The sequence below is a fragment of the Pan paniscus genome, chromosome 2 (assembly GCF_029289425.2).
Source record: "Pan paniscus chromosome 2, NHGRI_mPanPan1-v2.0_pri, whole genome shotgun sequence".
In the NCBI taxonomy this organism is placed as follows: Eukaryota; Metazoa; Chordata; class Mammalia; order Primates; family Hominidae; genus Pan; species Pan paniscus.
This window is the reverse complement of record NC_085926.1, coordinates 95,764,279-95,789,770: the sequence shown is the minus strand read 5'-3', so window position 1 is coordinate 95,789,770 and position 25,492 is coordinate 95,764,279. Positions and strand designations below refer to the sequence as shown.

The window sequence follows — 25,492 nt, the reverse complement described above, 5'->3', positions numbered from 1 at the left end:
TACATGAGTTATGATATATTTCAACCAAAGAATCTGATATTTTTATGAAACAAACTTTATACAACTTCTACAACCTCAAAACATTTTCTTTTTTGCTTTGTTTGTTTGAGATGGAGTCTCACTCTATCGCCCAGACTGGAGTGCACTGGTGCGATCTTGGCTCACTGCAACCTCTGCCTCCCAGGTTCAAGCCATTCTCTGCCTCAGCCTCCCCAGTAGCTAGGATTACAGGCGCCCGCCACCATGCCCGGCTAATTTTTTTTTATTTTTAGTAGAGACAAGGTTTCACCATCTTGGCCAGGCTGGTCTTGAACTCCTGACCTCGTGATCCACCTGCCTCGGCCTCCCAAAGTGCCGGGATTACAGGCATGAGCCACCATGCTTGGCCAAAACATTGACTTTTCTTAATAAGCCTTTAGATAATTTCGTGACCCAAAGCTTTAATAACTATTATTAATATAATAAACAAAATAACTTACCTCTATAAATGGGCTCAATCTGCCTGGGTTGTCTTGAACACGGAAATATTTTGACACTGGTTCCTGAAAAATTCCACCAAATCTGGCTCCTTTTTCTGAGGAATGACTTTGGGAAGTCTGCAGATACTGATGATAAGCACTCTTTAAAGAAGAATGTAGTTTAGAAGTAAGGTCAGATTTCTGGAGAAACGAGGTGTTTTCTGGCCACCGACCAACTTGCAGATTGGAGGTAGTAGGTTCATTTGGCATCACATATGAATTCTTAGAAATTCCAATGCTCTCCTGGTCATCAGGGTAAAATGTGATGGAAGGATCTGGCAACTGGAAGGTAACATGCTCCCCACTTCCAGCTCTCAGATCTCCTTTACGCAATACTGCTGCCTCCTCCTCCTCTTCTTCCTCATCAGCTGCCTCTCTGTCATCTTCATCAAAATTCATCTTTAAACGTTCTGACACTGACTGGAGAAGGGATAAAACAGAAGAGGACTGGTTTTCACTCTCTCTTGATTTCCTGGGGCCATGGTGACCAGGTGAAACCTCACTAGATAGAATGTCCTCCTGTGAGCTGTCATCCTCATAAATGGGAGACAATGCTAAAGGATAAATTTTGTACCTTTTGGCCTCCACTGATAAGAACATTTCTGAACTATCACTATCAAATGTCTCACCTAATTTAGTACCTTTTTCAAAGTGATGGACAAGGTCAGTTCTACTCTCAGACCTTTCACATGCCAGAACAGGCATGCTGTCAGCGGACGTATCATGAAACAAGACAGACTGTGTTTGTCTTGCTTCTGCAGAAGCATACTTGTCCTCCTCTTGAAGGGGCTCTTCGTATAATATAGTAAAGGAAGAATTTTCTTGTTCATCTTGAGAAACAAAAGCTAAATTATATCCTTTATCACTATAATCTGTCTCTCTCCTCTTGTCATATATTGCAGTAAGAGACATTCTTTTGTCTAGTCTTACTGTGGTATCCCCAGGTTGAAAATCTGGCATTGCTGGGGCTGGGTAGCCCTCATAATCCTTACTTAATGTAGGGGATTCATATCCCCTGAAATATGTAGGAAGTCTATTTTCATGTGCTATCAAGCCTTCCTTTATTTCTGTAGGCTCTTCCTTTGTTTCTTCAACACTCCCTTCAGCATACTCTTGTGGTGTTTTACTTTCAAATGCAGGAGGCATGGCCTCCCCTTGTTTAGTGGTCAATCCTAGTCCTGTTCCATGTATTTTCTCAATGTCTACCACTGCGGGTAACACTTTGTGTTTCCCAATATTCTCACCACAATCTTCTGGGGATATTTTTTCCATTTCTATCACAGAGGGTGTGGACACAGTTGCTCCAATAGTCTCTTTAACATCTCTCTTGCATGCTTTTTCCATTTCTAAGGGGGCAGGTGCTGCCTCGTGTGCTTCCTTCACTTTTAACACACACGGTACTATTTCAGTATTCTTAATGACCTCTTCAGCAGTCTTTTGGTAAGTAGCTTCCATTTTCAACATAGACCCCTCAGTGTTCCCGGTAAAACCTTTGGCATTTTTTTGGTAAGTATTTACTACCTCTAATGCAAGGGGCATCACCTCAGTTTTGCCACTGTCTCTTTCAGTGTCCTTTGGGTAAGTATTTTCCATTTCTAACCTCACAGGCATCACTTCAGCCTTTCCAATATCCCCTTCAGCATCCTTTTGGTAAGTATTTTCCATTGCTAATGTAACGGGTATCACTTCAGCCTTTTCACTAATCCCTTCACCATCTTTTTGGTGGATATTTTCCACTTCTGACAAGGCTATCGTCCCAGTCTTGCCAATATCCCCTTCAGCATGCGTTTGGTAAATATTTTCCATGTCTATTGTAACAGGTGTCATCTCAGTCTTTACAATATCCCCTTCAGCATCCTTTTGGTGGATATTTTTCACTTCTGGCATCATAGGTATCACCTCAATTTTGCCAATATCCCCTTCAGTATCCTTCATCTTATAAGCTTTTTCCATTCCTAAAATGACAGCTGATCCCTCAGTTTTTTCAATACAGCTCTCGGCATCCATTTGGTATACTTCTCCTATTTTAAAAACATTAGCTTTTGGCTCAGTTTTCATGACATTCAATTCAGCATCCATTTTATGTATTCTTCCCATTTCTATCATAGGAGGGACTGCCTCATATTTCAGAATATTCAATTCAGCATCCTTTTTGTTTGTTTTCCCTGTTTCTAACATGGAAGGTATAAGTTCAATTTTCCCTATATTTATTTCATTATCCTTCTTGTGTACTTTCCCTACTTCTGACATTGCAAGAGGTGTGTTTTTACTGTGTCCTGGCAAGTTTTTTTCAGATATACATACAAGGCTATCAGACAAACTGCTTTTAGATGTACCAGGTGCATGGATGTCATCATTCACAAGTGGAGGCCATTTGAAATTTAATACAAGAGTTCTTCTGTCCTCTGTCTCAGTTTTGTTATTATCCACATTCTCTATTTCCATTGTCTCATTACAGTCCTCACTGCGAAATAAATGTGTTTTTACCCTATCATCTAACCGTTTATGTGACATGTCTTCAGCTAGTAAAACCGTATCTGATTCCTGCAAATTTATACTATCAGACAGTCCAGATCCATTTCCAGAAAATAGGGATTTTTGGTAGAGAACAATTTCTCCTCCCTTAATTGACTCTGTGCCACTAGCTAAGTTACTTAGGGAGAAGAATTCATTTAATACTTTATTTTCACTAATTTGTGTGCTTTGATTTACTGGCTGTTCTGAAACCAAGAACTCTCTAACTACATCATGTGGCTTAACACTATCACTGTTCAGAATTTTTGAAGTATTAGCCTGAAGTTCAGAATCCCAAGTATCCTCAGTATCTTCAAAAGTATCATTTCTCAATTTTTCTTGGGCTACATAAATAATCTCATTGACTAATTCCCTAGCTTTATCTTCTAACAAACAAGATACATTCATACTATTAGGATCAACAAGAAGACTCTTCTCACCAACTGTTGGTGAAACACAGGGCTTCTCTTTGACTTCTGACATGTTTTCCATGCCTTGCTCTTCCAAACCCTCTGTCTGTTGTATTTCTGTTAGTGTCACTTCTGATGGGTTTTTCTCAGAGATGTCTTCTTTCAGGGTACCCAGATTCATTATACCTTCTATGGCTATATGCTCCTGGCAGGTACTCACTGTGTGTTTGAATTTTAGTTCTTCCCTGACAGAATTAAAAATCTCACCAATCAATGTATCGGCCTTTTTGAGTAAACTACTTTTGAGGTCCAAAAGTTGGTCATGTGCTCTTCTCCTGGCTTCTATGTGCTCAGCAGAGGCTTCAGAACACTGTTGGCCTGAGCTGTTAACTGACGCTGCAGGCCCAGCAACTGCTCCAGTCTCTGCTTCCACGAGATTGTCAAATTGGGCAGCAGTTGGGAAATCAATGGATATCTTCCCAGTATAAATCCCAAAATGTTCCTGAAATGGGGTTACTTCTGTCCCAATTGAGACAGACGTTTCAAATTCCAAATAAGAGGTAGTAGGGTACAACAGGTTAGTTACGGAGGTACCTTCATGTGTGAGATCTTTGGTAACTTGTATAGAATCCAAATTATTTTGGGGCTTATGTGAATTTACTATCATGCTAACTTCTTCAGGGTAACTAGAGGAAGATGACACACTATCAATACCACCATTTAAAAAATGGATGTTCTCTTCCTTTCTGTAAGATGAGGATTTCTTTTCCAATTTCAGCACAGAAGGTACTTTAAGGAAGCTTGAGTCCTCAGATGCAGAAGAATTTTTTTCCAAACTGGAATCAGAATCCAGAAAAGGTGAATTTACTTTCGTGCTGCCAGTTTCTTGGAATTTAGGGGAAATATTAGTTAAGCTGAGTTCCGTCATTTCTGAGTGACCAGAAATCTTTTTAGTCCCACAAATATCCAAAGATTGATGAATCATACAAGTGTGAGCTTCACAATTCTGCGCCATTTGCCTACTGATTTTTTCATCATGAATAGGTGGTAAAATCCAAGATATATTACTTTTAAGAAGAGCAGGAGGAGAGCCTAAGGCATCTACCTCTGGTTCTGGTTTATCTTCATATTTGGAGGCAGCAGGAGAAAGCTCAGCTTGGCAATTCTCTTTAAGGCCAGCATCTGAACATTTCTCTCCTATCTCATTATGATTAATTGATTGAAAACTTTTGCCCTGTTCAACTTCTAGAAAGGTTAATTCTGACAAAATAGGCTTTTCTGGAACATGGGTAATTTTCAATGGAAAAGAAGACATTTTATCCTGAGAAATGTTTCTGGGCTCCACTTTTGAAAGAGATACCTTGGACAAGGACATAGTTTTTCCTCTTCCAGAATGTGACTCCACAAGAACATTGCTCTGACCATCAATTTCAGCTTTTGATACAATGTTAGCAGTTTTGGCTTCCAAGGAAAGAGAATCAGACTTCTCTATTACGCTCATATTTGCTTTAGTGTTTGAAGACACTAACTCTACTCTATTAGGGTCTTGAGATAAAATGGAACTGCAATCCTTAGAGAGGTTTCCAGAGTCAAAGCTCAATAGCTCCAACCCAGTTAAGTGAGGGCCACTGGCTTCAGAACCTGGAAGAACCTGGCATTTTTCACTATTAGAAAGAACTTCTTTGAATTCAAAAATTGCAGATGTATATTCAAGGCAAAAGGAAGGAGGAGGACTCTTCCTGCCTGCAGCCTCAACATGGTTTTTCACATTTTCTTCTTTACACTTCCTAGGCTGATAGGAAATACCAACAATGTTGACATTCCCAGTTTCAATGGGCACAGGAGAACCCTCATTCATTAAATCAGGAATATCCAACTTGCTCAGCATCCCAACTCCAGAAACAAAGGTAGGAGGTGAAATATTGAAATTTAGTTTTTTACAGTCAAGGCTAAGAGATGTTTTAGCATCAGGTGATACTTCAGCTTGTTGAGGACTCTCAGAGTCAAGAGGAGTTTCTGAAATGTGACTTCTATTAAGTTCAAATTTCAACTCAGGTGCATTTTCATTTCCTAAGCTTGCTACAACTGCTGATTCACTGATGTAATTTAAAGAGGCCAGGTCTTTTTTATTCATTCTAATATGAGGAATTTTATCATGTGACCTAAAATCAAGCTTTTTGGCTTTGGTTTCAAAGTATTGGTCAGTATCTTTGGGTAATGACTCAATTTTATCTTCTGGAGCTTTTACATGACTTGAAGCTATGGATTCACCAGCTGAGGCACTTTCTGTTTCTCGCCTGATTTCTCTAACAGCCACATTTTTCTGTTGGCTGTCTTGGGCAGACAATCTCTTTCCTTCATTTACAAATTCTGTGTCTGTCACAGCATGTCTCTGAAGAGCAATGACATTGGTGTGAGTGGCAGCTTGCTTTGATGAGTTATCTATGGTTTGCTTGTCAGAACACTCACTCTCTGGCAACTGCAGATCTTCATGCCTAATTGATTTATTTGGACTTGGCAAATTTGTACTTTCCTGTTCAGTAGTGTCACTCCCATCAGATTTACTACAAGAGAAATCAGAAATAGCAGGGCCCTGAGGCTCAACAAGCTCCTCTCTTTGCACCAATGTCCTATTACTCATCACAGTGCTGTTTTCTTTTATCGTATTTTCTGTTGTAGTTACTCTCTGAAAATCTGGGCTGCAAGGGACTTTGCGATGGTTACTTCCTGTTAACAATGCTGAACATACCAAATTTCTGTTAGTCTGAGAAACCGGTTCACAACTTAAATGGTGCTGTGAGTCAGATTCTCCATCGTAGCTGGAGTTAGTCACAGAAGAAGGGGATGACCTATTTCTCTCAATACTCCCCCAAGCATTTTTATTTAAAAGATTATTGGAAGAGGCAATATTCTGCAGTTCTGGGTTATTTGTCGAAGAATTTTCCTTGTTGAAACTTGTTTTGCTACAATCAGAGTCTTCTAATGGGCCTTCAAGTAGATTTCCTTTCATAGATGAGTCTGTACTAGCTGATAACAACAGTGGCAGTACCCCAGCCTCAATCTCACTTCCAGGGTCAATGTGTCTGTTTGTACTAGAGTCAGAACTTTCATTTTCTCTGTCCAAGGTGTTCACAGTTGCCAAGCCTGTCTGTTGCTTTAAATATTTCCTAATGTGTCTTGGGCCTCGATATGTTGCATATGTTACTGAAGGCTTCTCTGGTTTACCATCGATTTGTCTGTAAAAAGAAAGCATGAGAGTATCAGGAAATATAATTAATAATACTCAATACTAATCCCAGCAACTGTGGTAAAAGTACATCTTTTAAATACCACTTCCCTTAATATGTACCAATTTGGGGAGTAAATCCTAGAATGCTTTAAATTTACCTTTATTAAAAATAATAAAAATTTAACAAGTAGCACCTGAATGTCAACGCAGCATGAAGAATGTTTGACCTCCTTAGAATTACTCCTTCTTACCTGATTACATACATACCTCTGACTGTGGTTAACAGAATATGAGTCCAAGCCTTGGGTCCTAGTTCTAATCTCAAAGGAGTGTCTGACTCTAAGTAACCAGCTTGACTTTGGGCCTCATATTACTACGAGTTTAGGGATACATCACTGACTTCTCCACCACATTAAAGCATCATAATGACCTTCTATTCCTTTACTCTTAGATGTGAATTTGAACAGCAATGTTTAGCACGTAAGTTGGAAACGTTTTAAATGAAAACAGATGGCAAAATGTCTAGCCCACAGTAAACACTCAGTATGTATTTGTTAACTCAATAAATGACAAAACTGCATTAAAATTCTCTGTGTTCAGTTCTTCAAATATTCATTTAGTATAGTGAGTATTAAACTGCTTGGGCAAATGCAAAAATCAAAAAAGATGTCTAGAGTAAGTATAGAAAACTAACCCCAGTATAAAGATCCTGATGCTCTCAGCACCCAATTTCCTTTGGAGAATCTACCACTACGAGTTCTCACATCATGCCATATTATCTTATAGCCAATTACACACATCATTCTCTGCCCTTTAATGCCAGCATCAGAAGGAAACTCTAATGCCCTCTAAGACTCAGCACACAAATAATTTCCACTGCAAACCTATCCCTCTACTACTAAGATGGACAGTTAGTCTTTGATCTCTGGGTGCACAGAGCACAACATTTGTCACATTAAATCATAAAGATCTATGCACTTATTTATTTTCCCCACTAGCCTGGTGGCTATTTGAGGGAAGGTACTGTGTCCTAATCATCTTTCTGTTTTTAAGTGCCCCACACAAGATTTGGCAAGTTGTATATGCTTAATACCTTCTCATGAATTAATGAATAAGTAAAGGAATGATACTTACTGCTAAGTAATCTATTTCAAAAGAATGTCTTAATTCTTATATGTGATAATCAAAATGTTTTACATTTTGAACCCTAATTACCTTTCAATTTCCTGACTATAAAAAATAGCATGCACTCATATGTTCATCACAGCACTATCCACAATAGCAAAAACATGAAATCAACCTAGATGTCCATCAATGGTAGATTGGATAAAGAAAATGTGGTACATATATGCCATTGAATACTATGCAGCAATAAAAAAGAAGAAAATCGTGTCCTTTGCAACAACATGAATGCAGTGGAGGCCATTATCCTAAGTGAATTAACACAGGAAAACCAAATACTACATGTTCTCATATATAAGTGGAAGGTAAACGTTGAGTACACATAGACCCAAAGAAGGGAACAATAAACACTGGGGCCTAATTGAGTGGGGAGGATGGGAAGAGGGTGAGGACGAAAATACTACCTGTCAGGTACTATGTCCATTACCTGAGTGACGAAATAATCTGTACACCAAACCCTCACAACATGAAATTTATCTCCATGTAATAAACCTGCATATGCACCCCAACTCTAAAATAAAAGTTGAAATTATTTTTTAAAAAAACAGTATGGTAGAAAAATCTGATGTGTGTTCTACTTGATTTTTTTCTGATTAAACATATGATTAACCAAACCATTACTGTGAAATACACATGAATAATTTAGAAATTCAGTTATCAGTATTCCAATGCCTAAAAAATACATTTTATTGCCAACTTTAAAGCAGTTACATTAAGAATTCTAGATTTGTCTAATTGATAAAAGAGAAAGTATATCTCTTTTGACATGTAAAAACTTCACCAACTGTGTCTCTTAAATACTTCTTAAATTTTAGCTGAAATAATTCATTTCAACCTATATATCTCCTGGCCCCTTAAAATACTAATGCACCAGTATTGTAAAAAATTATGTTAGTTATATTCATTTATTTTTACTGTCCATTATAAAGCACTAAAGGAGATGCATAAAGAAAAGCTTTGTGTTCCAAAAATGGTTTTAGTTGCTGCATGAATTTCAGGCTAGATCAAGGACTGTTATGAAACAAAGTCAAAACTTGGATAAGATACCATTATTTGACATTTGGGTCTTTCCCTATTGGTATTTTTTAAAAATCTAATCCTTATGAAGACAGAGCCCAATGTATTGTTTTTATTAATCTCTCTATGTAAGCCTCTTGCACAGAGCCAACTATGACATAAATATCTAATAAAAATGCGATGGCAACTTCTATGTGTAAGAAAACTAAGTACAAAATTCTGTTCTTACATATGAATCTTCCTATTGTTACATGCAATATGAAAAAAATGTTTTGTACCAAACATTTTCTGCTTCATAATGTAGTGATACTTCATACCAATTTTAATAATGTATCATGTTTTATTCAAAGTAAGCTATACAATAATAAGATTAAACATTTAATTTGTAACTACCAACAAAACCCCAAAAGTTGAATGAATGAATGAATGAATGGCGAATATAAAAATAAAACAAAACAATGAAAGAAAAAAGTTGGATAAGGCAACCAGTCCATGAAAATAGGCAAGAAGCAAAAATAGGTAAATGAATGCTATTGGTAAAATGCCATATCAAAATATGTAAGTTATTCAGAAAATACAAAAGCCTTTCAGAACAACATATGAAGATACAGAGTCTGAAAAAATGACAGGTTTTTTTCAAAGTTTTAACATTTCATACCTAAAACCTACTGTCAACAGGCTACAATGTTTCTTTTTGCAAAAGATCACAAAAGTAATTCTGAAGAAATCAATACCAAGAAATGTTCATGGTCAGTGGAAATAAGAGAAAAGGATCAGAAATCCATTCTAGTATAGTAAATTTAGGTCCTCTTACTGCCAACTCTCTCTTAATCAAACCTCAAAGCATTTTATCCTGCATCAATGCAACTTTTGATCCAAAAGGACTTCTAATAGACCACAGAAAAAGTCCATTAAATTTCAACTCACTATAATAATACCTTTTGGTATTGGGGTCCTTTGCAGGGTAGGCAGTGGGAATCATTGTTTTATATTTTTTAGGGCTTTCTGAGTACTTTCAAGAAGTTGGTTAAGTTAATTTATATTAAGTTACATGCACTGGTTTAAATTTCTAATATGCTGCACTGGAGGTAGAAATATTATATACTTGTAATTAAAACATACATTCTTTAGACTAAACAATTATACTATATTTAAAAGAATAGGAAATCAAAGTGACAAGTTCAGCTTCAAATATTATAGTGAGTCCCTTCAGGTACTAATGAGCTACACTCCCTCTGCCTTTTTTTAAACTTTCCATTTTTAAAAGGTTAAGTCATGCCAACATTATGTTTTAGATCATTCTTTCATGGAGTATAGTTGAGTCCACACAATTAAATAATCTTTTTTTTTTTTTTTTTTTTGAGATGGAGTCTCGCTCTTTCGCCCAGGCCGGACTGCAGTGGTGCTATCTCGGCTCACTGCAAGCTCTGCCTCCTGGGTTCACGCCATTCTCCTGCCTCAGCCTCCTGAGTAGCTGGGACTACAGGCACCCACCACCGCGCCTGGCTAATTTTTTTGTATTTTTAGTAGAGATAGGGTTTCACCGTGTTAGCCAGGATGGTCTCAATCTCCTGACCTCGTGATCCGCCAGCCTCAGCCTCCCAAAGTGCTGGGATTACAGGCGTGAGCCACCGCCGTGCCCGACAAATTAAATAATCTTAAGAATATAAAGTTGTCCTTTAATTTTTAATTTTTCCCTAGTAAATAGAAATGCCTAAAAGCATATAGCTAATAATAAGCTGAAGGTGGAAAATTAAAAATTAAAAATCTTTTTCTCCACATTGTATTTAACAATAGGAGGAAGAGAATTTTGTACTTAGTTTTCTTTCACAAGGAAGTTACCATCGCATTTTTATTCTATATCATTTGAATTTTCACAAGCTAAACAGAGAAAAGGGAGTATTAACTTCATGCATTTTGTAATTATACATAGGATCTACAGCTTACACTATATACCAAAGGTACATAATCCAAAGAACAGTAAGAAGAAAAGTAAAATATCTAAAAATTTCAAATATTTAAGGAAGTAGGCATACATATTGAAAATCTGAAAAGGTTTTACAGATTTTAGCCCAATACATAATTACTCATTATGTGAAGGTTTATTAAGCCTCTAGGTAACACATATGGACACACCCTATTCTAGATAAATTTGATACACTTGATACTACAAAGGTCAACCAAAGACATGTATCATTCTTCAAAGAAAATCCTGTAATAGCAGCCTGAAAGTCATAGCTAGACTTACAGCAAAAGTATCTAATTCACATTTAGGAAAATATGACAATTATCTCCCTTTTTTACTTGCTCACTCTCTTCAAAGCATAACAGGTTGCTTTCCAAATGAGGAAGATACATTTTGTGAAACTAATGAAAGACTTTACATTTAACCTTTTTAAAGTCGTAAATAATTTTTTCAAAAAAAAATCACTTGTTTCTCCTTCCCGTTAACTGTCTGCTTCTTTGCTATTCCAGAATCCCTATAAGTTTACTAAAGACAATGACAATTTCTCCATGTTGGTCAGGCTGGTCTCAAACTCTCGACCTCAGGTGATCTGCCTGCCTCGGCCTCCCGAAGTGCTGAGATTAGAGGTATGAGTCACCGCGCCTGGGCTAAATTATAATTCTTAGGCATATTGACAGCTGTCAGGAGGAAGTTGCTGAAACTAATTCTAAGCCTGGTAAACTGTGGGATTTTCAAAGCTAGGCCTGAAGGAAGCCGGCATCTCAGTCAAACTGGCAGTCAGGTGGTTTTTTCCTTTCCTCCTAAATCAAGAACCACCAATATTTGTTGAGGAGATTTTGGAGAATTGCCTTAAGCAATTATTCTATTTACAAGGAATTATTCTACTAACAAGTTATTATTTAGTAACAATAAATAAGAGGAAAAGTATCCTCTCTCTTTTTAATCAACTAGTACCAAAGAAAAAAAATCTGACCTAACCAATCAAAATCAAAGGAGAAAAAGTACAAACTTCCCATTCTACCCAATTACTGTAACAACCTCAAAATAATCACCATTTTAAATTACTTTAAAATGCTAGATGTCAAATGCGAGCAAGCAAAACAATCATCTAAAGAGGTTGTTAGAATATTGCTGGGCCCCACTCCTGCAGAGATTCTGCTTCAGTGGATCTGATCAGATAATGTGCATTTCTAATGAGGTCCCAGGTGATGCTGCTGCTGCTGCTCCAAGGACCACACTTTGAATAGTACTGCTTTAGACAATCGTAATCCCATATTATGGATGCAGCACAATTGAGCCACTTTTCTGCTGTCGGACATTGGTTTCCAAATATATGTTCCTATAATGTTTGAATGAACACCTTTGTACATTATCAGAAATAACCTACAAACTTAAGGCTCTTGATATATATTGCCAATTGAATTTCTAAAAAATGCTACCAATTTGTACTCCATTCCTAGCAGGGTATATGAGTGTCAGCCTTATCAACTCTGACTCACTCAGGGTATTATCATTTATTATTATTGTTATCAATTTAACAGGGGAAAAAACTCTCATTTTAGTTTGCATTTCCTTGATAATGAAAATAAATGTTTTTTCACTTATTAACAGATTAGACTTCTTTTATTTGAAAGATTTGTTTATATTGTTTGCCTTTTCTATTGGTGAGTTGTTGTCTAAATTGCTTATCAAAGCATTCCCTGTCATTTTTGTGTACAATTTTCTCATTTTCCATTTAAATTTATTATTGCTTATGTTATTTGACATAAAAGAATTTGAAAATTGGGAATAAATTTTAATCTACTGATCTATTTATTGATACCTTCCATTGCTATTATGGTTAGAAAGTCATTTCTCACCAAAATAAAAATGTACAAATGCTGCTTTTAACTTTTTTATTGTTTTTAACATTTGTTACTCTATCTTAATTTACTTTAGTACAAAGATGAGGAACACATAATGCCATCATATTCTAGGGTTCAAATTACATATAAGAGAGTATATTTCTAGGCTGCCTACTCTGTTTGATTTAAATGTCTAGCAAATATTACATCAGTATGACACTGTTTCAAATACCACAGCTGGATCAATATGTTTTAACATCAGGTTGAACAAGCCCCACAACATTATTCTTGATGGACAAACTCTAATCTAATTTTCACAGAGCTGTAAGAGAGGTGTGTGCCTAGATCATACGTTTACTATGAGGAATTAACTGAAAGCACCTACATGAAGACACCTGGAAACTATAAAGAACTTCCTGGAAACTATAAAGAACTGTATAATTATAAGGTAGTGCTTATATCTGACTATAATATTTTTGATGGCTTCTTCAAATAATAAATTCTCCAGCAGAGGTAAAAGTAAAATCAATAAAACAGAACCTTACTAGTTACAAATGAATACTTTTATGTCACACAAAATATTGAATGGACTCAACAATGTTATAAACATTCCTTAATTACAAAATATTCCTTTTACCTCATTTGAGAGTAAAAGGAAAAACAAGTGGATGTGTGTTTGTTAATCAAACAATGAAGAAAGTGGTGGTAAAATGTTCCTTCAATTCAAGCAATATTTTAGTTTCTTGGAGCTGTGTAAAGGTTCATAAAGCTAGTTTCATGAATAGAGTCCATTTAATTGCTTTTCTTAACGGCTTTAATTAAATTTTACAGAACAAAGATATTGACAGAATAAGAATATAAACCTGAGGACCATTTTCCCCGAAAATGCACATATTGAATACATTGCCTGTCCTGACACAGGAAGAATCCAAGCAACAGAAAACATTACCATGCAGGGAAAAAAAAAATCTTTTACTAAGACAAATTTTGCAGGCCCTAGATTACCTGTATGGTTCTCTGTACCATGATTGATTACTTGTATGGTACAGAGAATCATACAATTTCTTACCCAGTAGTAGGGACACTACAGAATATCTTTTCCAATCCCACCAATTACTAGGATTAAAGCTAAAGCTCAAAAGCTAGGTCCAAAAAGCTCAATTTTTTTTGGTTCAATGAAATTTTAAACTTACTTTAGCAAATTAGTGGTTTCTTGGTCACTGTCTTGTGTTGTATCCAAAGAAAAAGCATCTGAGAGTTCGGATGAGTTAGAGTATTGTTCTTCTGTTGGATTTGTCTGGGTTCTTAGGGAGCCACTGAAAATGTCTCTCTCCCTTTTGATCCCGTCTTCATGATGGTCACTGGGATTTTGTAAATCTTTCTCAGTTTTATCCTGGTCATCTTTGAAAGAAGACTGCTTAGCTTCACCTAGAGATGATTTCCCCGAGATATTGAATAAGTTACCAAGAAACTGAAAAAAGCTTTCTTTTGGCTGTCTGTCACTTTCTCCTATTTTGGTATCTGAAGTGGAACTGGAAAGATCATATGCCTTTTTGGGATCTTCCTGCACTGGAAGAGTGACTGGCTTCTCAGCATGGTTCCTTTTGTCCTCACTTTGGCGAATCTTTGAAAACAAAATAGACAATAATAAGCATCATTACTTAAATAATGGAACAGACTGATAAGCTATTATAAAACAGATTCTGTGTAGACACCAGGGATACATTTGTGAATAAGACTAATGGCTTCTGTTCCTTTGGGCAGTTCACAATCTACTGAAGAGCACAGTAAGCATGACCTTTAAAAAGCTATATGGTAAATGTCATGAGGGGAGAAGTACTGTACACATGGGAACCCAGAGCACGAGCAACTAGTCCAGACTTGGTAGAAGTGAGAGCACAGAAGGTAACTTGGGGGATGCTTCCTAGAGGAAGTACACTCTTTAAAGAGGACAGAAAAAGTGACTATGTGATGCTCATGCATGTGTGTGTTTTTAGTGAGGTGTCAGCTCCTAAGGGAGTTTAATATGACTGGAGGTTAGGGTACGAAAATGACAAGAGTGAGAGGTAAATATGGAGAGAGACGTAAAGAGACCACAGTAAACCTTATGAGTATTTAAATTTAGCCTTTATTATTACAGAGATAAGGGAGAGTATTTCAAGTTCTTGGTACTTGAGATAACACCTCAACAGACCTCATCATTTCAGCATTGTGTTAACCCATAAAGCTGGCACAATATGAAACATTATTCAAGAAGATGAGGAAAAGACAGTAACATGGTACTTCAGTTCAGAGAAAGAGCCCACTTGTGACCCCTTCCTGGTAAAACAGGAAGTCCTGATACATAATGTTAATTCAAACCATGGATAGCATTGGGCATACTTGAAGACAAACAGTTACAGAAGTCCATTTTGCCTGCTCATAGTTAAGTTACTGGTAAAGCAAACTCACATTAATGCATACTCTGTATGAGGAAAAACTGAGCTGCTATATCAGAGTATGTTGGCATTCCACTTCATGCTATTTCCAGATTCTAAAAAGCTTTAGGCCCATGAGCCAACTCACCCTGCCTTCCAAACATGCTCACTTACGTAATTGTAAAAAGAATGCCCATCCTACAGTCTCTGTCACCTATTATGCTCACTAGCCCTTATAAAAGAAAAGCTCAAGTGTGAGTCAGAAAACAATCAGGACACCAAGGCAAAACCACCTTAGGGCACTTTAGGTTCACATGACAATGTTTTATAAGAATCTGATCTTCCAGAAGGCAAGAACATCATAATTATAATGTCATTTTTTCACCTCATTCCACGTTTTGATCTAAGTTCAAATTAGTATAAAGGAGTATTTCACTAACCTTTAAAAAAGATTTAGCATATGAAAGGTTGAGAAAATGTTTAGAACCTATTAACTCAGCAAACTGATTGCAAGCAAACAATATTTTTAAATTTGTTCCCACAGGTGTCAAAGGGGATTTCTGAGTAAGCACATGGCATTGTTTGATGTGTTAGGATTTAATACATCTTGTGAGCCTCTACATTTAGAATGTCACCAGCCTTCTAGAGACACTGCACGTCTCACCTTTCACTAGTTTCAACTACAATTTGATTCCAGTTGTCTCCACCTCACCCGTCCAACCTTCTGCTCATTCTGAGAGCTGGCACTATAAGTCACCTGTGCCCTCTCCTCATATAAACAGCATAAACAACCTCTTAGTTTGGCAGTAGAAGATATGCTAATTGACATTTTGAAAATGGTCATTTATATGAAAGATATACATTTTTTGTTAACAATTTGGTTTATTGTAATTTTTAGCCACAATATTTCTCCCCAGGTCAAAAAGAACACTGGAACATGAAAAGAACAGTAATTAATTCTTTTCTATAAGTAGTATGAAGTGGCTGCTCATCCTATGTCGCCACTTGAAGAAAGCGAACTACAGGCTGCTCATTAAAATATCATAAATATCCTTAAAATGCTTTAGAAATTTGCAAAAGAGTCTTATATAATCTGGGCAATGATTTAAAAGAAGAAAATGAACAAGATTACCACTTTTAACATCATTAAAATCTCAAAACAGTAATTTTTGTCAAAAATGTATTTATCTCCCTATTATTTTTACTTGCTCATTCTTTTCAAAGCATAACAGGTTGCTTTCCAAATGAGGAAGATACATTTTGTGAAACTAATGAAAGACTTTACATTTAACCTTTTTAAAGTAGTAAATAATTTAAAAAAAAAAAAAACTTGTTTCTCCTTCCCCTTAACTGTCTGCTTCTTTGCTATTCCGGAATCCCTATAAGTTTACTAAAGAGTATTTTTTAGTTCCCTTAAATGTTTTAGTTGCTTAATTTTTCCCTCATAATCTTATGAGAAATGCGTATTCGTAATTAAAACACCTTCAACAACAAAAAGTTTCTGAATTTAGAAACAAAAAAGTAGCAGGAAAAATACACTGCTATTCAAAGTAAACACCTGCAATAAATTATGTATTTATAGAATTAAAATTTTAAGATTGATCTAAAGCAGTTGTTCTTCACCCTCAACCTGGACAAGTTCAGCCTATCTACAGGCCCTCATTATGCGGGCCCTATATCTGTCTGCCAACAGGACTGTCTACCATTGTAGCAATGAATGAGTAGAATGAAAGCACTCAGGACTCAGGCAAACATTAACAAAATGTTCATTCTAGTTGCTCTCCAAGATTTTGGTATTATGTGTATACTATATGAATGTTACTGATGAAGGCATATGTATCTTTGGAATTTTCAATGTTTTTCCCTCATGTTCAATATGTTGTAATGCAGTACTCTTAGTCCAAATGCATTTCTCTATCTACTCTCTTTGCTATGTTGGGGCCCAACGCAACAAAATACAGGAAAGCATTATGTATACTGATTAATAAGATTTAGCTGAGGTCTTCAAGGAGCTTACAAGCTAGGAACATACTCATCATTATATTAATATCACTGTAGGGGGCTTACAAGAGATATGTACACAATGGAAGACATAATTAACGAGTGGGGATGTAGAGAAACCTTCTTTGCATAGAAGATAACATTTGAGCTTAATTCGAAGAGTGTTAAGAGTATTCTAGACACAAGCCATAGTATGCACAAAGACACAGAAGTTTGAAATATGTTTACTATGGCAGGGATATGGCTGATGAAGATTGGAGCACAGAAGATAAAGAGTTTGATAAGATGACCAGTTAGAAGTGGTGGGTGAGGAATAATATGGTCACAGATAACTGAGTTCTCTAAATTAGACAACAATTTGATTAGGTAAGCCAAAAAAAATGGACACGGAAAATAGAAAGGGAGGTGAAAATTAGGGCTCTGGGTAAGTGGCAGGTAGGGCAATGAACTATTTAGTTGTCAAATGTGAAGTTTTTGGTCCCTTGTGATACAAAAGTTGAGATGTCTGATAAACAGAGGCACAATTTAAGAATGTAGTTTGGCAATATACAATGTGCGCAGGAAAAAAAGAGGAAACAACAAAAGATCCCTATGGAAAAAAAAGATTACGAGGCAAAAACAATGAAAAGAAGAAACCAGTGAAAGAGATAGAGGAGGTCAAAACCAGACCAGGTTAGTCTCTATAGAATACCAGAGATCTCCAAAGAAACAAAGAACACTTCAAAAGGCAGACAGGAGTCAAGAATGCCAAATGCCACTGTGAGCTCAAGAAAGATGAGGACTATCTTCCTCACTAGTCTTCAGAAACATCAGGCACACACCCACCTTGGGAATTTTGCCTTTACTCTTCTCTCTACTTACAATGTTCATCCCCCAGATACCTATATGACTCACTCTCTCTCGCCTCCTTCAGACCTTTACTTGAAACCATCTCACCAATGAAAATTCTCTCATCATGATCTAAAATAGCAGACCCCTCCACTGTAAAACTGCCTAACCACTTTCTGTTTTATTTTTCTTCTTGTACTTACTATTATAGTAAATACACAACACACACCTACAACATTTAATATGTGTTTCCTCCTTTAGGATGTAGCATCCACAAGGCCAACGATTTTTATCTATTTTATTCACTGCAGTATCTCTACCACCTTGAAACATGCCTGATAATAAGAGGTGCTCAAATGTTTGTTAGAGTAATAAATGAAGAAATGGAAAAGCCTTAAGAATGCAGGAGAAACAGTCATAACAGTTCAAGAATTCATGTGTTCAGTCCAAAACTTGAGGTGCTAAACAGTGAGTAGCTAACAAGGAAATAGGAATAGTCATAAGTAGACGGGAAACCTTTTCAGAGATTTTTAACTAGAAGGAAGGAAAGACAAAATCCATTTTAAGTTCCAGGACAGAACTTACTGTTTTGTGAATCAGCTCTATACTTGTTGGAAAGGGAGTGACTATGGTATAAAGAGATAGATGACAGGTTCCAGAAGGAAAGGAAGGAGGTGATGATATGAAGAGAACAATATAATTTCTAATACTTATAATAAAGACAAAGTATTAGCATTGGAGAGAAGGACATTTTCTCTGCCAAGTAAAGTGGCAAGGAGAGTGGCTAAAGCCTTATAAATTCTGTAAGTGAAAAGACAATACGGCCCAACAAATGGCTCTGACCTCAGTAAAGTGAAAGGAGAGAAAAGCTGAAGGAGAGACAAAAAGGTGAAACTAGGATTTGGGTTCTCAAAATTTAGAGAATTTGAAACAATGTTTCTGGGGAATGCAGCCCCAAATGAACAGGCTAAAACTAGGTAAACAAAAAAGCAGTTAGGTTCAATGTAAACTTTAAAGTATTGATTCATTCAATAAATAATCAACAAGATACTATTATGGGCATTTAGATGCAATAGTGAAAAATGTACCAAAATCCTGGCTTTCATGGTACCTACATTCTAGTGATGTCTGAACTTTTTTGCAGGTCTAATTAGCAGTATTTTGTCACCTCCTTAAGCAGCCCGTAGCATGTGGTGGGTGCTGTGGCACCTGGTATAGTAAACAAGATCAACATGTAGACAATGTTGCTCTGCCCCCTTGAGCAGTGGAACTGCTAAGCATCAAATGTGCACCCTCACCACAGGACCCAAAAACAGGCTGCCAGGAGCCTGACACTACCAGTGACTGTGCCCCTTTCATCAGTGGAGCTGAATGGCATACACACACCACTCAGAAACTGGGAACAGGACTGTTAGGTGACTACTGTCACTGACGATACTGCCCCCAGCAAAACCAAAGCCATATCACTGCTTCCACAGACCCACATAGTCTAGGCCACTGAAGCACTCACAGATGTTGATGACAGCCCAAAAAAACATATTGTGACTACACTACTTTGCCTACCTAGAACCAAATCCAAAGCCAGACACCATGTATCACATCTGTAAGAAAAAATCTTTCCCTACAAAAGCTACTCCATAAAATTGAAGGAGGTACTTATTCCACCAGATGCATAAGTAACAATGTAAGAATACAAGAAACATGAAAAAGCAAGAAATGTAACACAAAGAAATACAGTAATTCTCCAGTAACAGACAACCAAGAAAAGAAAATCTATGAAATGCCTAAAAAGGAATTCACAATAATGATCTTAAGTAAATTCAGCAAGATACAAAAAAATACAGATAGACAATTCAATAAAATAAGAAAAACTATTTATGATATGAATGATAAAGTCAACAAGATAGGTGTCATAAAAAAGAACCAAACAGAAATGTTGAAGCTGAAAAAATTCAGTGAATAAACTATACAATGGAAAGTATCAATAATAGATTAGATGAAGCAGAAAAAACTTCTGAACTTGAAGAAAGGCTTTTTAAAATGATCCAATCAGAAAATAAAAAGGAATAAGGAAAGCCTAGGAGGAAAAGAGATGGGAAAAGGCACAGAAAACCTATTTAATGAAATAATAGCTAAAAACTTTCTAAGTCTTGGAAGAATATAGCCATCTAGATCCAGGAAGCTCAAAAGTCCCCAAATAGATTCAACCTCAAAAGGTCCTTTCTGAGGCACATTATAGTCATACTATCAAAAGTCAACAAATTTTCTAAAAACAAATATTTCTAAAAATAGAGAAAAATGTCAAGTCTCATACAAAGGAATCTCCATCAGAATAACAGCATATATCTTAGCAGAAACCTTATTGGCAAGAAAAGAATAGACTGATATATTCAAGTTGCCGAAAGAAAAAAAAAAAAAAAAACTCAACTAAAAACATACCCAGCAAAGCTATCCCTCAGAAATGAAGGAAAAATAAAGTCCCTTCCAGACAAACAAAAACTGAGAAAATTCATCACCACTAGATAGACTTTAAAGAAATGCTTAAGGGTGTCCCACATTTGGAAGCAAAACATTATCTACTATCATAAAACTACAAAAGTATAAAGCTCACTCATAGAGAAGATACATAAATGAGATAAAGTAATCAAACCTTATCATGATAGAAAACCACCAAAGATAAACCATAAGAAAGGAACAATGTATATACGAAATGATCAGAAAATAATTTTAAAAATGACAAGGGTAAGTCCTTATTTATCAATAATAACCGTAAATGTAAATGGTTAAATTCCCCAATGAAAAGATATAGATTAGCCGAATGGATAAAAAAACAGAACTCAACTATATGCTACCTAAAAGAAACTCACTTCACATATAGAGACACATACAGAATGAAAGTAAATGGATGGAAAAAGACATTCCATACAAATGGAAGCCAAAAACCGACTACAAGTCAAAAACTGCAAAAAGAGACAAAGAAGGCCATTATATAAGGATAAAGGGACCCATTCAACAAGACGATGTAACAACTGTAAATCTACATGCACTCAAGACAGGAACACTCAGATACATAAAGCAAATAGTATTAGATCCCAATATAATAATAGCTGGGAACTTTAAAATCCCACTCTCAACTTTGGACATATCTAGACCAAAAATAAAAAAAAAACTTAAGGAAATCACAGATTAAATTTCACTATAGACCTAACAAACATTTATACAACATTTCATCTAATAGCTACAGAATACACATTTTTCTCATCAGCAAATGGAATATTCTTCAGAACACACCATATTTCAGGCCACAAATTAAGTCTCAACATATTTTTTAAAAAATCAAAATCATACGAAGTATTTTTTCGACCACAATGGAATAACACTAGAAATCAATAATGAAAGAAATTTTGGAAACTGTACAAACACATGGAAATTAAACAACATGCTCCTGAATGACCGATGAAAAAAGAAGAAAATTAAAACATTTGTTTCGTCAAATGAAAGTAGAAACACAACATACAAAAACCTATAGGATACAGCAAAAGCAGAAGAGGGAAACTGATAGCAACAAACATCAAAATAAAAAAATTATTTCAAATAAACAACCTAACAGTACACCTCAAGAAACTAGCAAAGCAAGAATAAGCCAACCCCCAAATTAGAAGAAAACAATAATCAGAGCAGAAATAAATGACATTCAGACTAAAGTATAATACAAAAGAGCAATGAAACATAAAGTCGGTTTTTTATAAAAACAAAATTAATAAACCATTAGTCAGACTAAGAAAAAAGAAAAGACCCAAGTAAAATCAGAATTGAAAAAGGAGACATGATGACCGATACCACCATAATACAAAGGCTCACCAGAAATTTTTGTGAATAATGATACACCAACAAATTAAAAAAACCTAGAGGAAATGAATACATTCCTGGATGTTGTGGGAAGTCAGGGACCCCAAACGGAGGGACCGGCTGAAGCCATGGCAGAAGAATGTGGATTGTGAAGATTTCATGGACATTTATTAGTTCCCCAAATTAATACTTTTATAATTTCTTATGCCTGTCTTTACTGCAATCTCTAAACATAAATTGTAAAGATTTCATGGACACTTATCACTTCCCCAATCAATACCATTGTGATTTCCTATGCCTCTCTTTACTTTAATCTCTTAATGCTGTCAGCTGATGAGGATGTATGTCGCCTCAGGACCATGTGATAATTGCATTAACTGCACAAATTGTAGAGCATGTGTGTTTAAACAATATGAAATCTGGGCACCTTGAAAAAAGAACAGGATAACAGCAATTGTTCAGGCAATAAGAGAGATAACCTTAAACTCTGACCGCTGGTGAGCTGGGCGGAACAGAGACATATTTCTCGTCTTTCAAAAGCAAATGGGAGAAATATCGCTGAATTCTTTTTCTCAGCAAGGAACATCCCTGGTAAAGAGAATATGTGCCTGGGGGTATAGGCCTATAAATGGCCCCCTTAGGTGTGCCCGTATCTTATGGTCGAGGCTGTAGGGGTGAAATAGACCCCAGTCTCCCATAGTGCTCCCAGGCTTATTAGGAAGAGGAAATTCCCGCCTAATAAATTTTTGGTCAGACTGGTTGCTCTCAAAACCCTGTCTCCTGATAAGATGTTGTCAATGACAGTGGTGTCCGAAACTTCATTTGCAATTTTAATTTCGCCCCAGTCTTGTGGTCTTGTGATCTCGCTCTGCCTCCACTTGCCTTGTGATACTCTATTACCTTGTGAAGTACTTAATGTCTGTGACCCACACCTATTTGCACACTCCCTCCCCTTTTGAAAATCCCTAACAAAAACCTGCTGGTTTTTGCAGCCTGTGGGGCATCACAGAACCTACCAACATGTGATGTCTCCCCCGGACGCCCAGCTTTAAAATTTCTCTCTTTTGTACTCTGTCCCTTTATTTCTCAAGCCAGCTGACACTTAAGGAAAATAGAAAAGAATCTACGTGACTATCGGGGCAGGTTCCCCGATACCTGGACATATACAATCTACCAAAATTGAAGCAAGAAGAAACAGAAAACCTGAACAGACCAATAACTAGTACCAAGGTTGAATAAGTAATAAAAAGTCTCCCAACAAAGAAAAGCCCAAGACTACACAGCCTCACTGCTGAATTCTACTAAACTGTTAAAGAACACCAATTATTCTCAAACTACTTCAAAAAATCGAAGGAGACAGAATTATTCAAAAATTCATCATGCAAGGCCATCATTACCCTGATAACAAAAGCAGACATGGACACACAAACACACACAAAAGAAAACTACAGGCCATTACCCTAGAATAACAAGATGCAAAAATCTCCAATAAAATACTAGCAAAATAAATCCAACAGCACATAAAAAAGATTATATACCATAATTAAGTTGAATTTATCCCAATGATGCAAAGACAATTCAACATATACAACACAATAAACATCACATCAACAGAATGAAGGATAAAAACCTTTTGATCATCTGAAACAGAAAAACGTTTAATAAAATTTAATATCCCTTCTTGATAAAAACTCTCAACAAATAGGTATATAAGGAATGTACCTCAATGAAATAAAGGCCATATATGACAAATCCACAGGTAACATCATAGTAAAAGTAGAAAAGTTAAAACTTTTCTGCTAAGATCTGGAACAAGATAAGGATGCCACTCTTACTACTCTTATCCAATATAGTACTGGAAGTCCTAGCCAGAGCAATCAAACAAGAGAAAGAAATTTAGGGTCCAAATTCGTATAGAGGAAGTCAAACTGTCACTGTTGGCTGATGATATGATCGTGTTTCTAGAGAACCCTGAAGACTCATCCAAAAAGCTTCTACATCTGATACATGAATTCAGTAAAATTCCAGGATAAAAAAAAATCAATGTATACAAATCAGGAGCACTGCTATACCCCAACAACGACCAAGCTGAGAAACAAATCAAGAACTCAATCCATTTTACAACAGCTGCAAAAAAAAAAAAAATACTTAGGAGTATACCTAACAAAGGAGGTGAAAGATCTCTACAAAGAAAACTACAAAACACTGCTGAAAGAAATCATCAATGACACAAACAAATGGAAACACATCCCATGCTCATGGATGGGTAGAATTAATATTGTGAAAACGACCATACTGCCAAAAGTAATCTACAGATTCAATGCAATTCCTATCAAAATACCATCATCATTCTTCATAGAACTAGAAAAAACAATCCTAAAATTCATATGGAACAAAAAAGAGCCCACATAGCCAAAGCATAGCCAAAGCAAGACTAAGCAAAAAACAAACAAACAACAACAAAAAAACAAATCTGGAGGCATCACTTTACTTGACTTCAAGCTACACTACAAGGCTATAGTTAACAAAACAGCATGGTACTGGTATAAGATAGGCATGTTGACCAAAGAAACAGAATAGAGAACCCAGAAATAAAGCCAAATACAGCCAACTTATCTTCAACAAAGCATACAAAAATAAAGTGGGGGAAAGGACAGCCTATTCAACAAATTGTGCTGGGATAACTGGCAAGCCACATGTCAAAGAATGAAACTGGATCCTCATCTCTCACCTTATACAAAAATCAACTCAAGATGGATCAAATACTTAAATCTAAGATCTGAGACCATAATAATTCTAGTAGATAAAATCCATAAGACTCTTCCAGACATCGACTTAGGCAGAGAGTTCATCACTAAGAACCCAAAAGTAAATCTAACAAAAACATGTGAAAAAATGCTCAACATCACTAATTATCAGGGAAATGCAAATCAAAACCACAATTGTGATACCACGATTGTGATACCACAATATTTAAGTATGGCAAAAAATGACCATAATTAAAAAATCAAAAAATTATAGATGTTGACACGGATGCAGTGAAAGGAGAACACTTTTACACTGCTGGTGGGACTGTAAACTAGTACAATCATTATGGAAAATAGTACGGAGATTTCTTAAACAACTAAAAGTAGATCTACCATTTTATCCAGCAATCCCACAACTGGGTATCTACCCAGAGGAAAAGAAGTCATTATATGAAAAAGTCACCTGCACTCACATGTTTATAGCAGCACAATTCGCAATTGCAAAAATATGGAACCAGCCTAAATGCCCATCAACCGAGTGGATAAAGAAAACGTGTGTGTGTGTGTGTGTGTTTGTGTATTGTATGTGTGTGTGTGTCTGTGTGTACATATACTGTGGAATACTACTCAGCCATAAAAAGGAATGAAATAATGGCATTTGCAGCAATTTGGATGGAGATGGAGACCATTATTCTAAGAGAAGTAACTCAGGAATGGAAAACCAAACATCATATGTTCTCACTTATGTGAAAGCTAAGCTAAGAGGATGCAAAGGCATAAGAATTATAAAAATGGACTCTGGGGACTTTGGGGGGAGGGTGGGAGGGGAATGGGGGATAAAAGACTACACATTGGGTACAGTGTACACTGCTTGGGTGATGGGTATACCAAAATCTCAGAAATCACCACTAAAGTACTTATCCATATAACCAAACACCACCTGTGCTACTAAACTATTAAAATAATTAGA

The 25,492-nt window shown here is 36.3% G+C and overlaps 1 protein-coding gene across 1 annotated transcript in view; it reads right to left on the bottom strand.

Moving 5' to 3' along the window:
* Positions 1 to 25,492, bottom strand: part of CRYBG3 (crystallin beta-gamma domain containing 3) — a 126,451-nt gene that overhangs the window by 68,512 nt on the left and 32,447 nt on the right. The window contains exons 3-4 of the mRNA XM_003821882.6: positions 13,874 to 14,304; positions 480 to 6,678 (exon numbers count right to left, since the gene is read on the bottom strand). Of these exons, the coding sequence (XP_003821930.3) occupies positions 480 to 6,678; positions 13,874 to 14,304 (6,630 nt within the window). The remainder of the gene's footprint in view (positions 1 to 479; positions 6,679 to 13,873; positions 14,305 to 25,492) is intronic.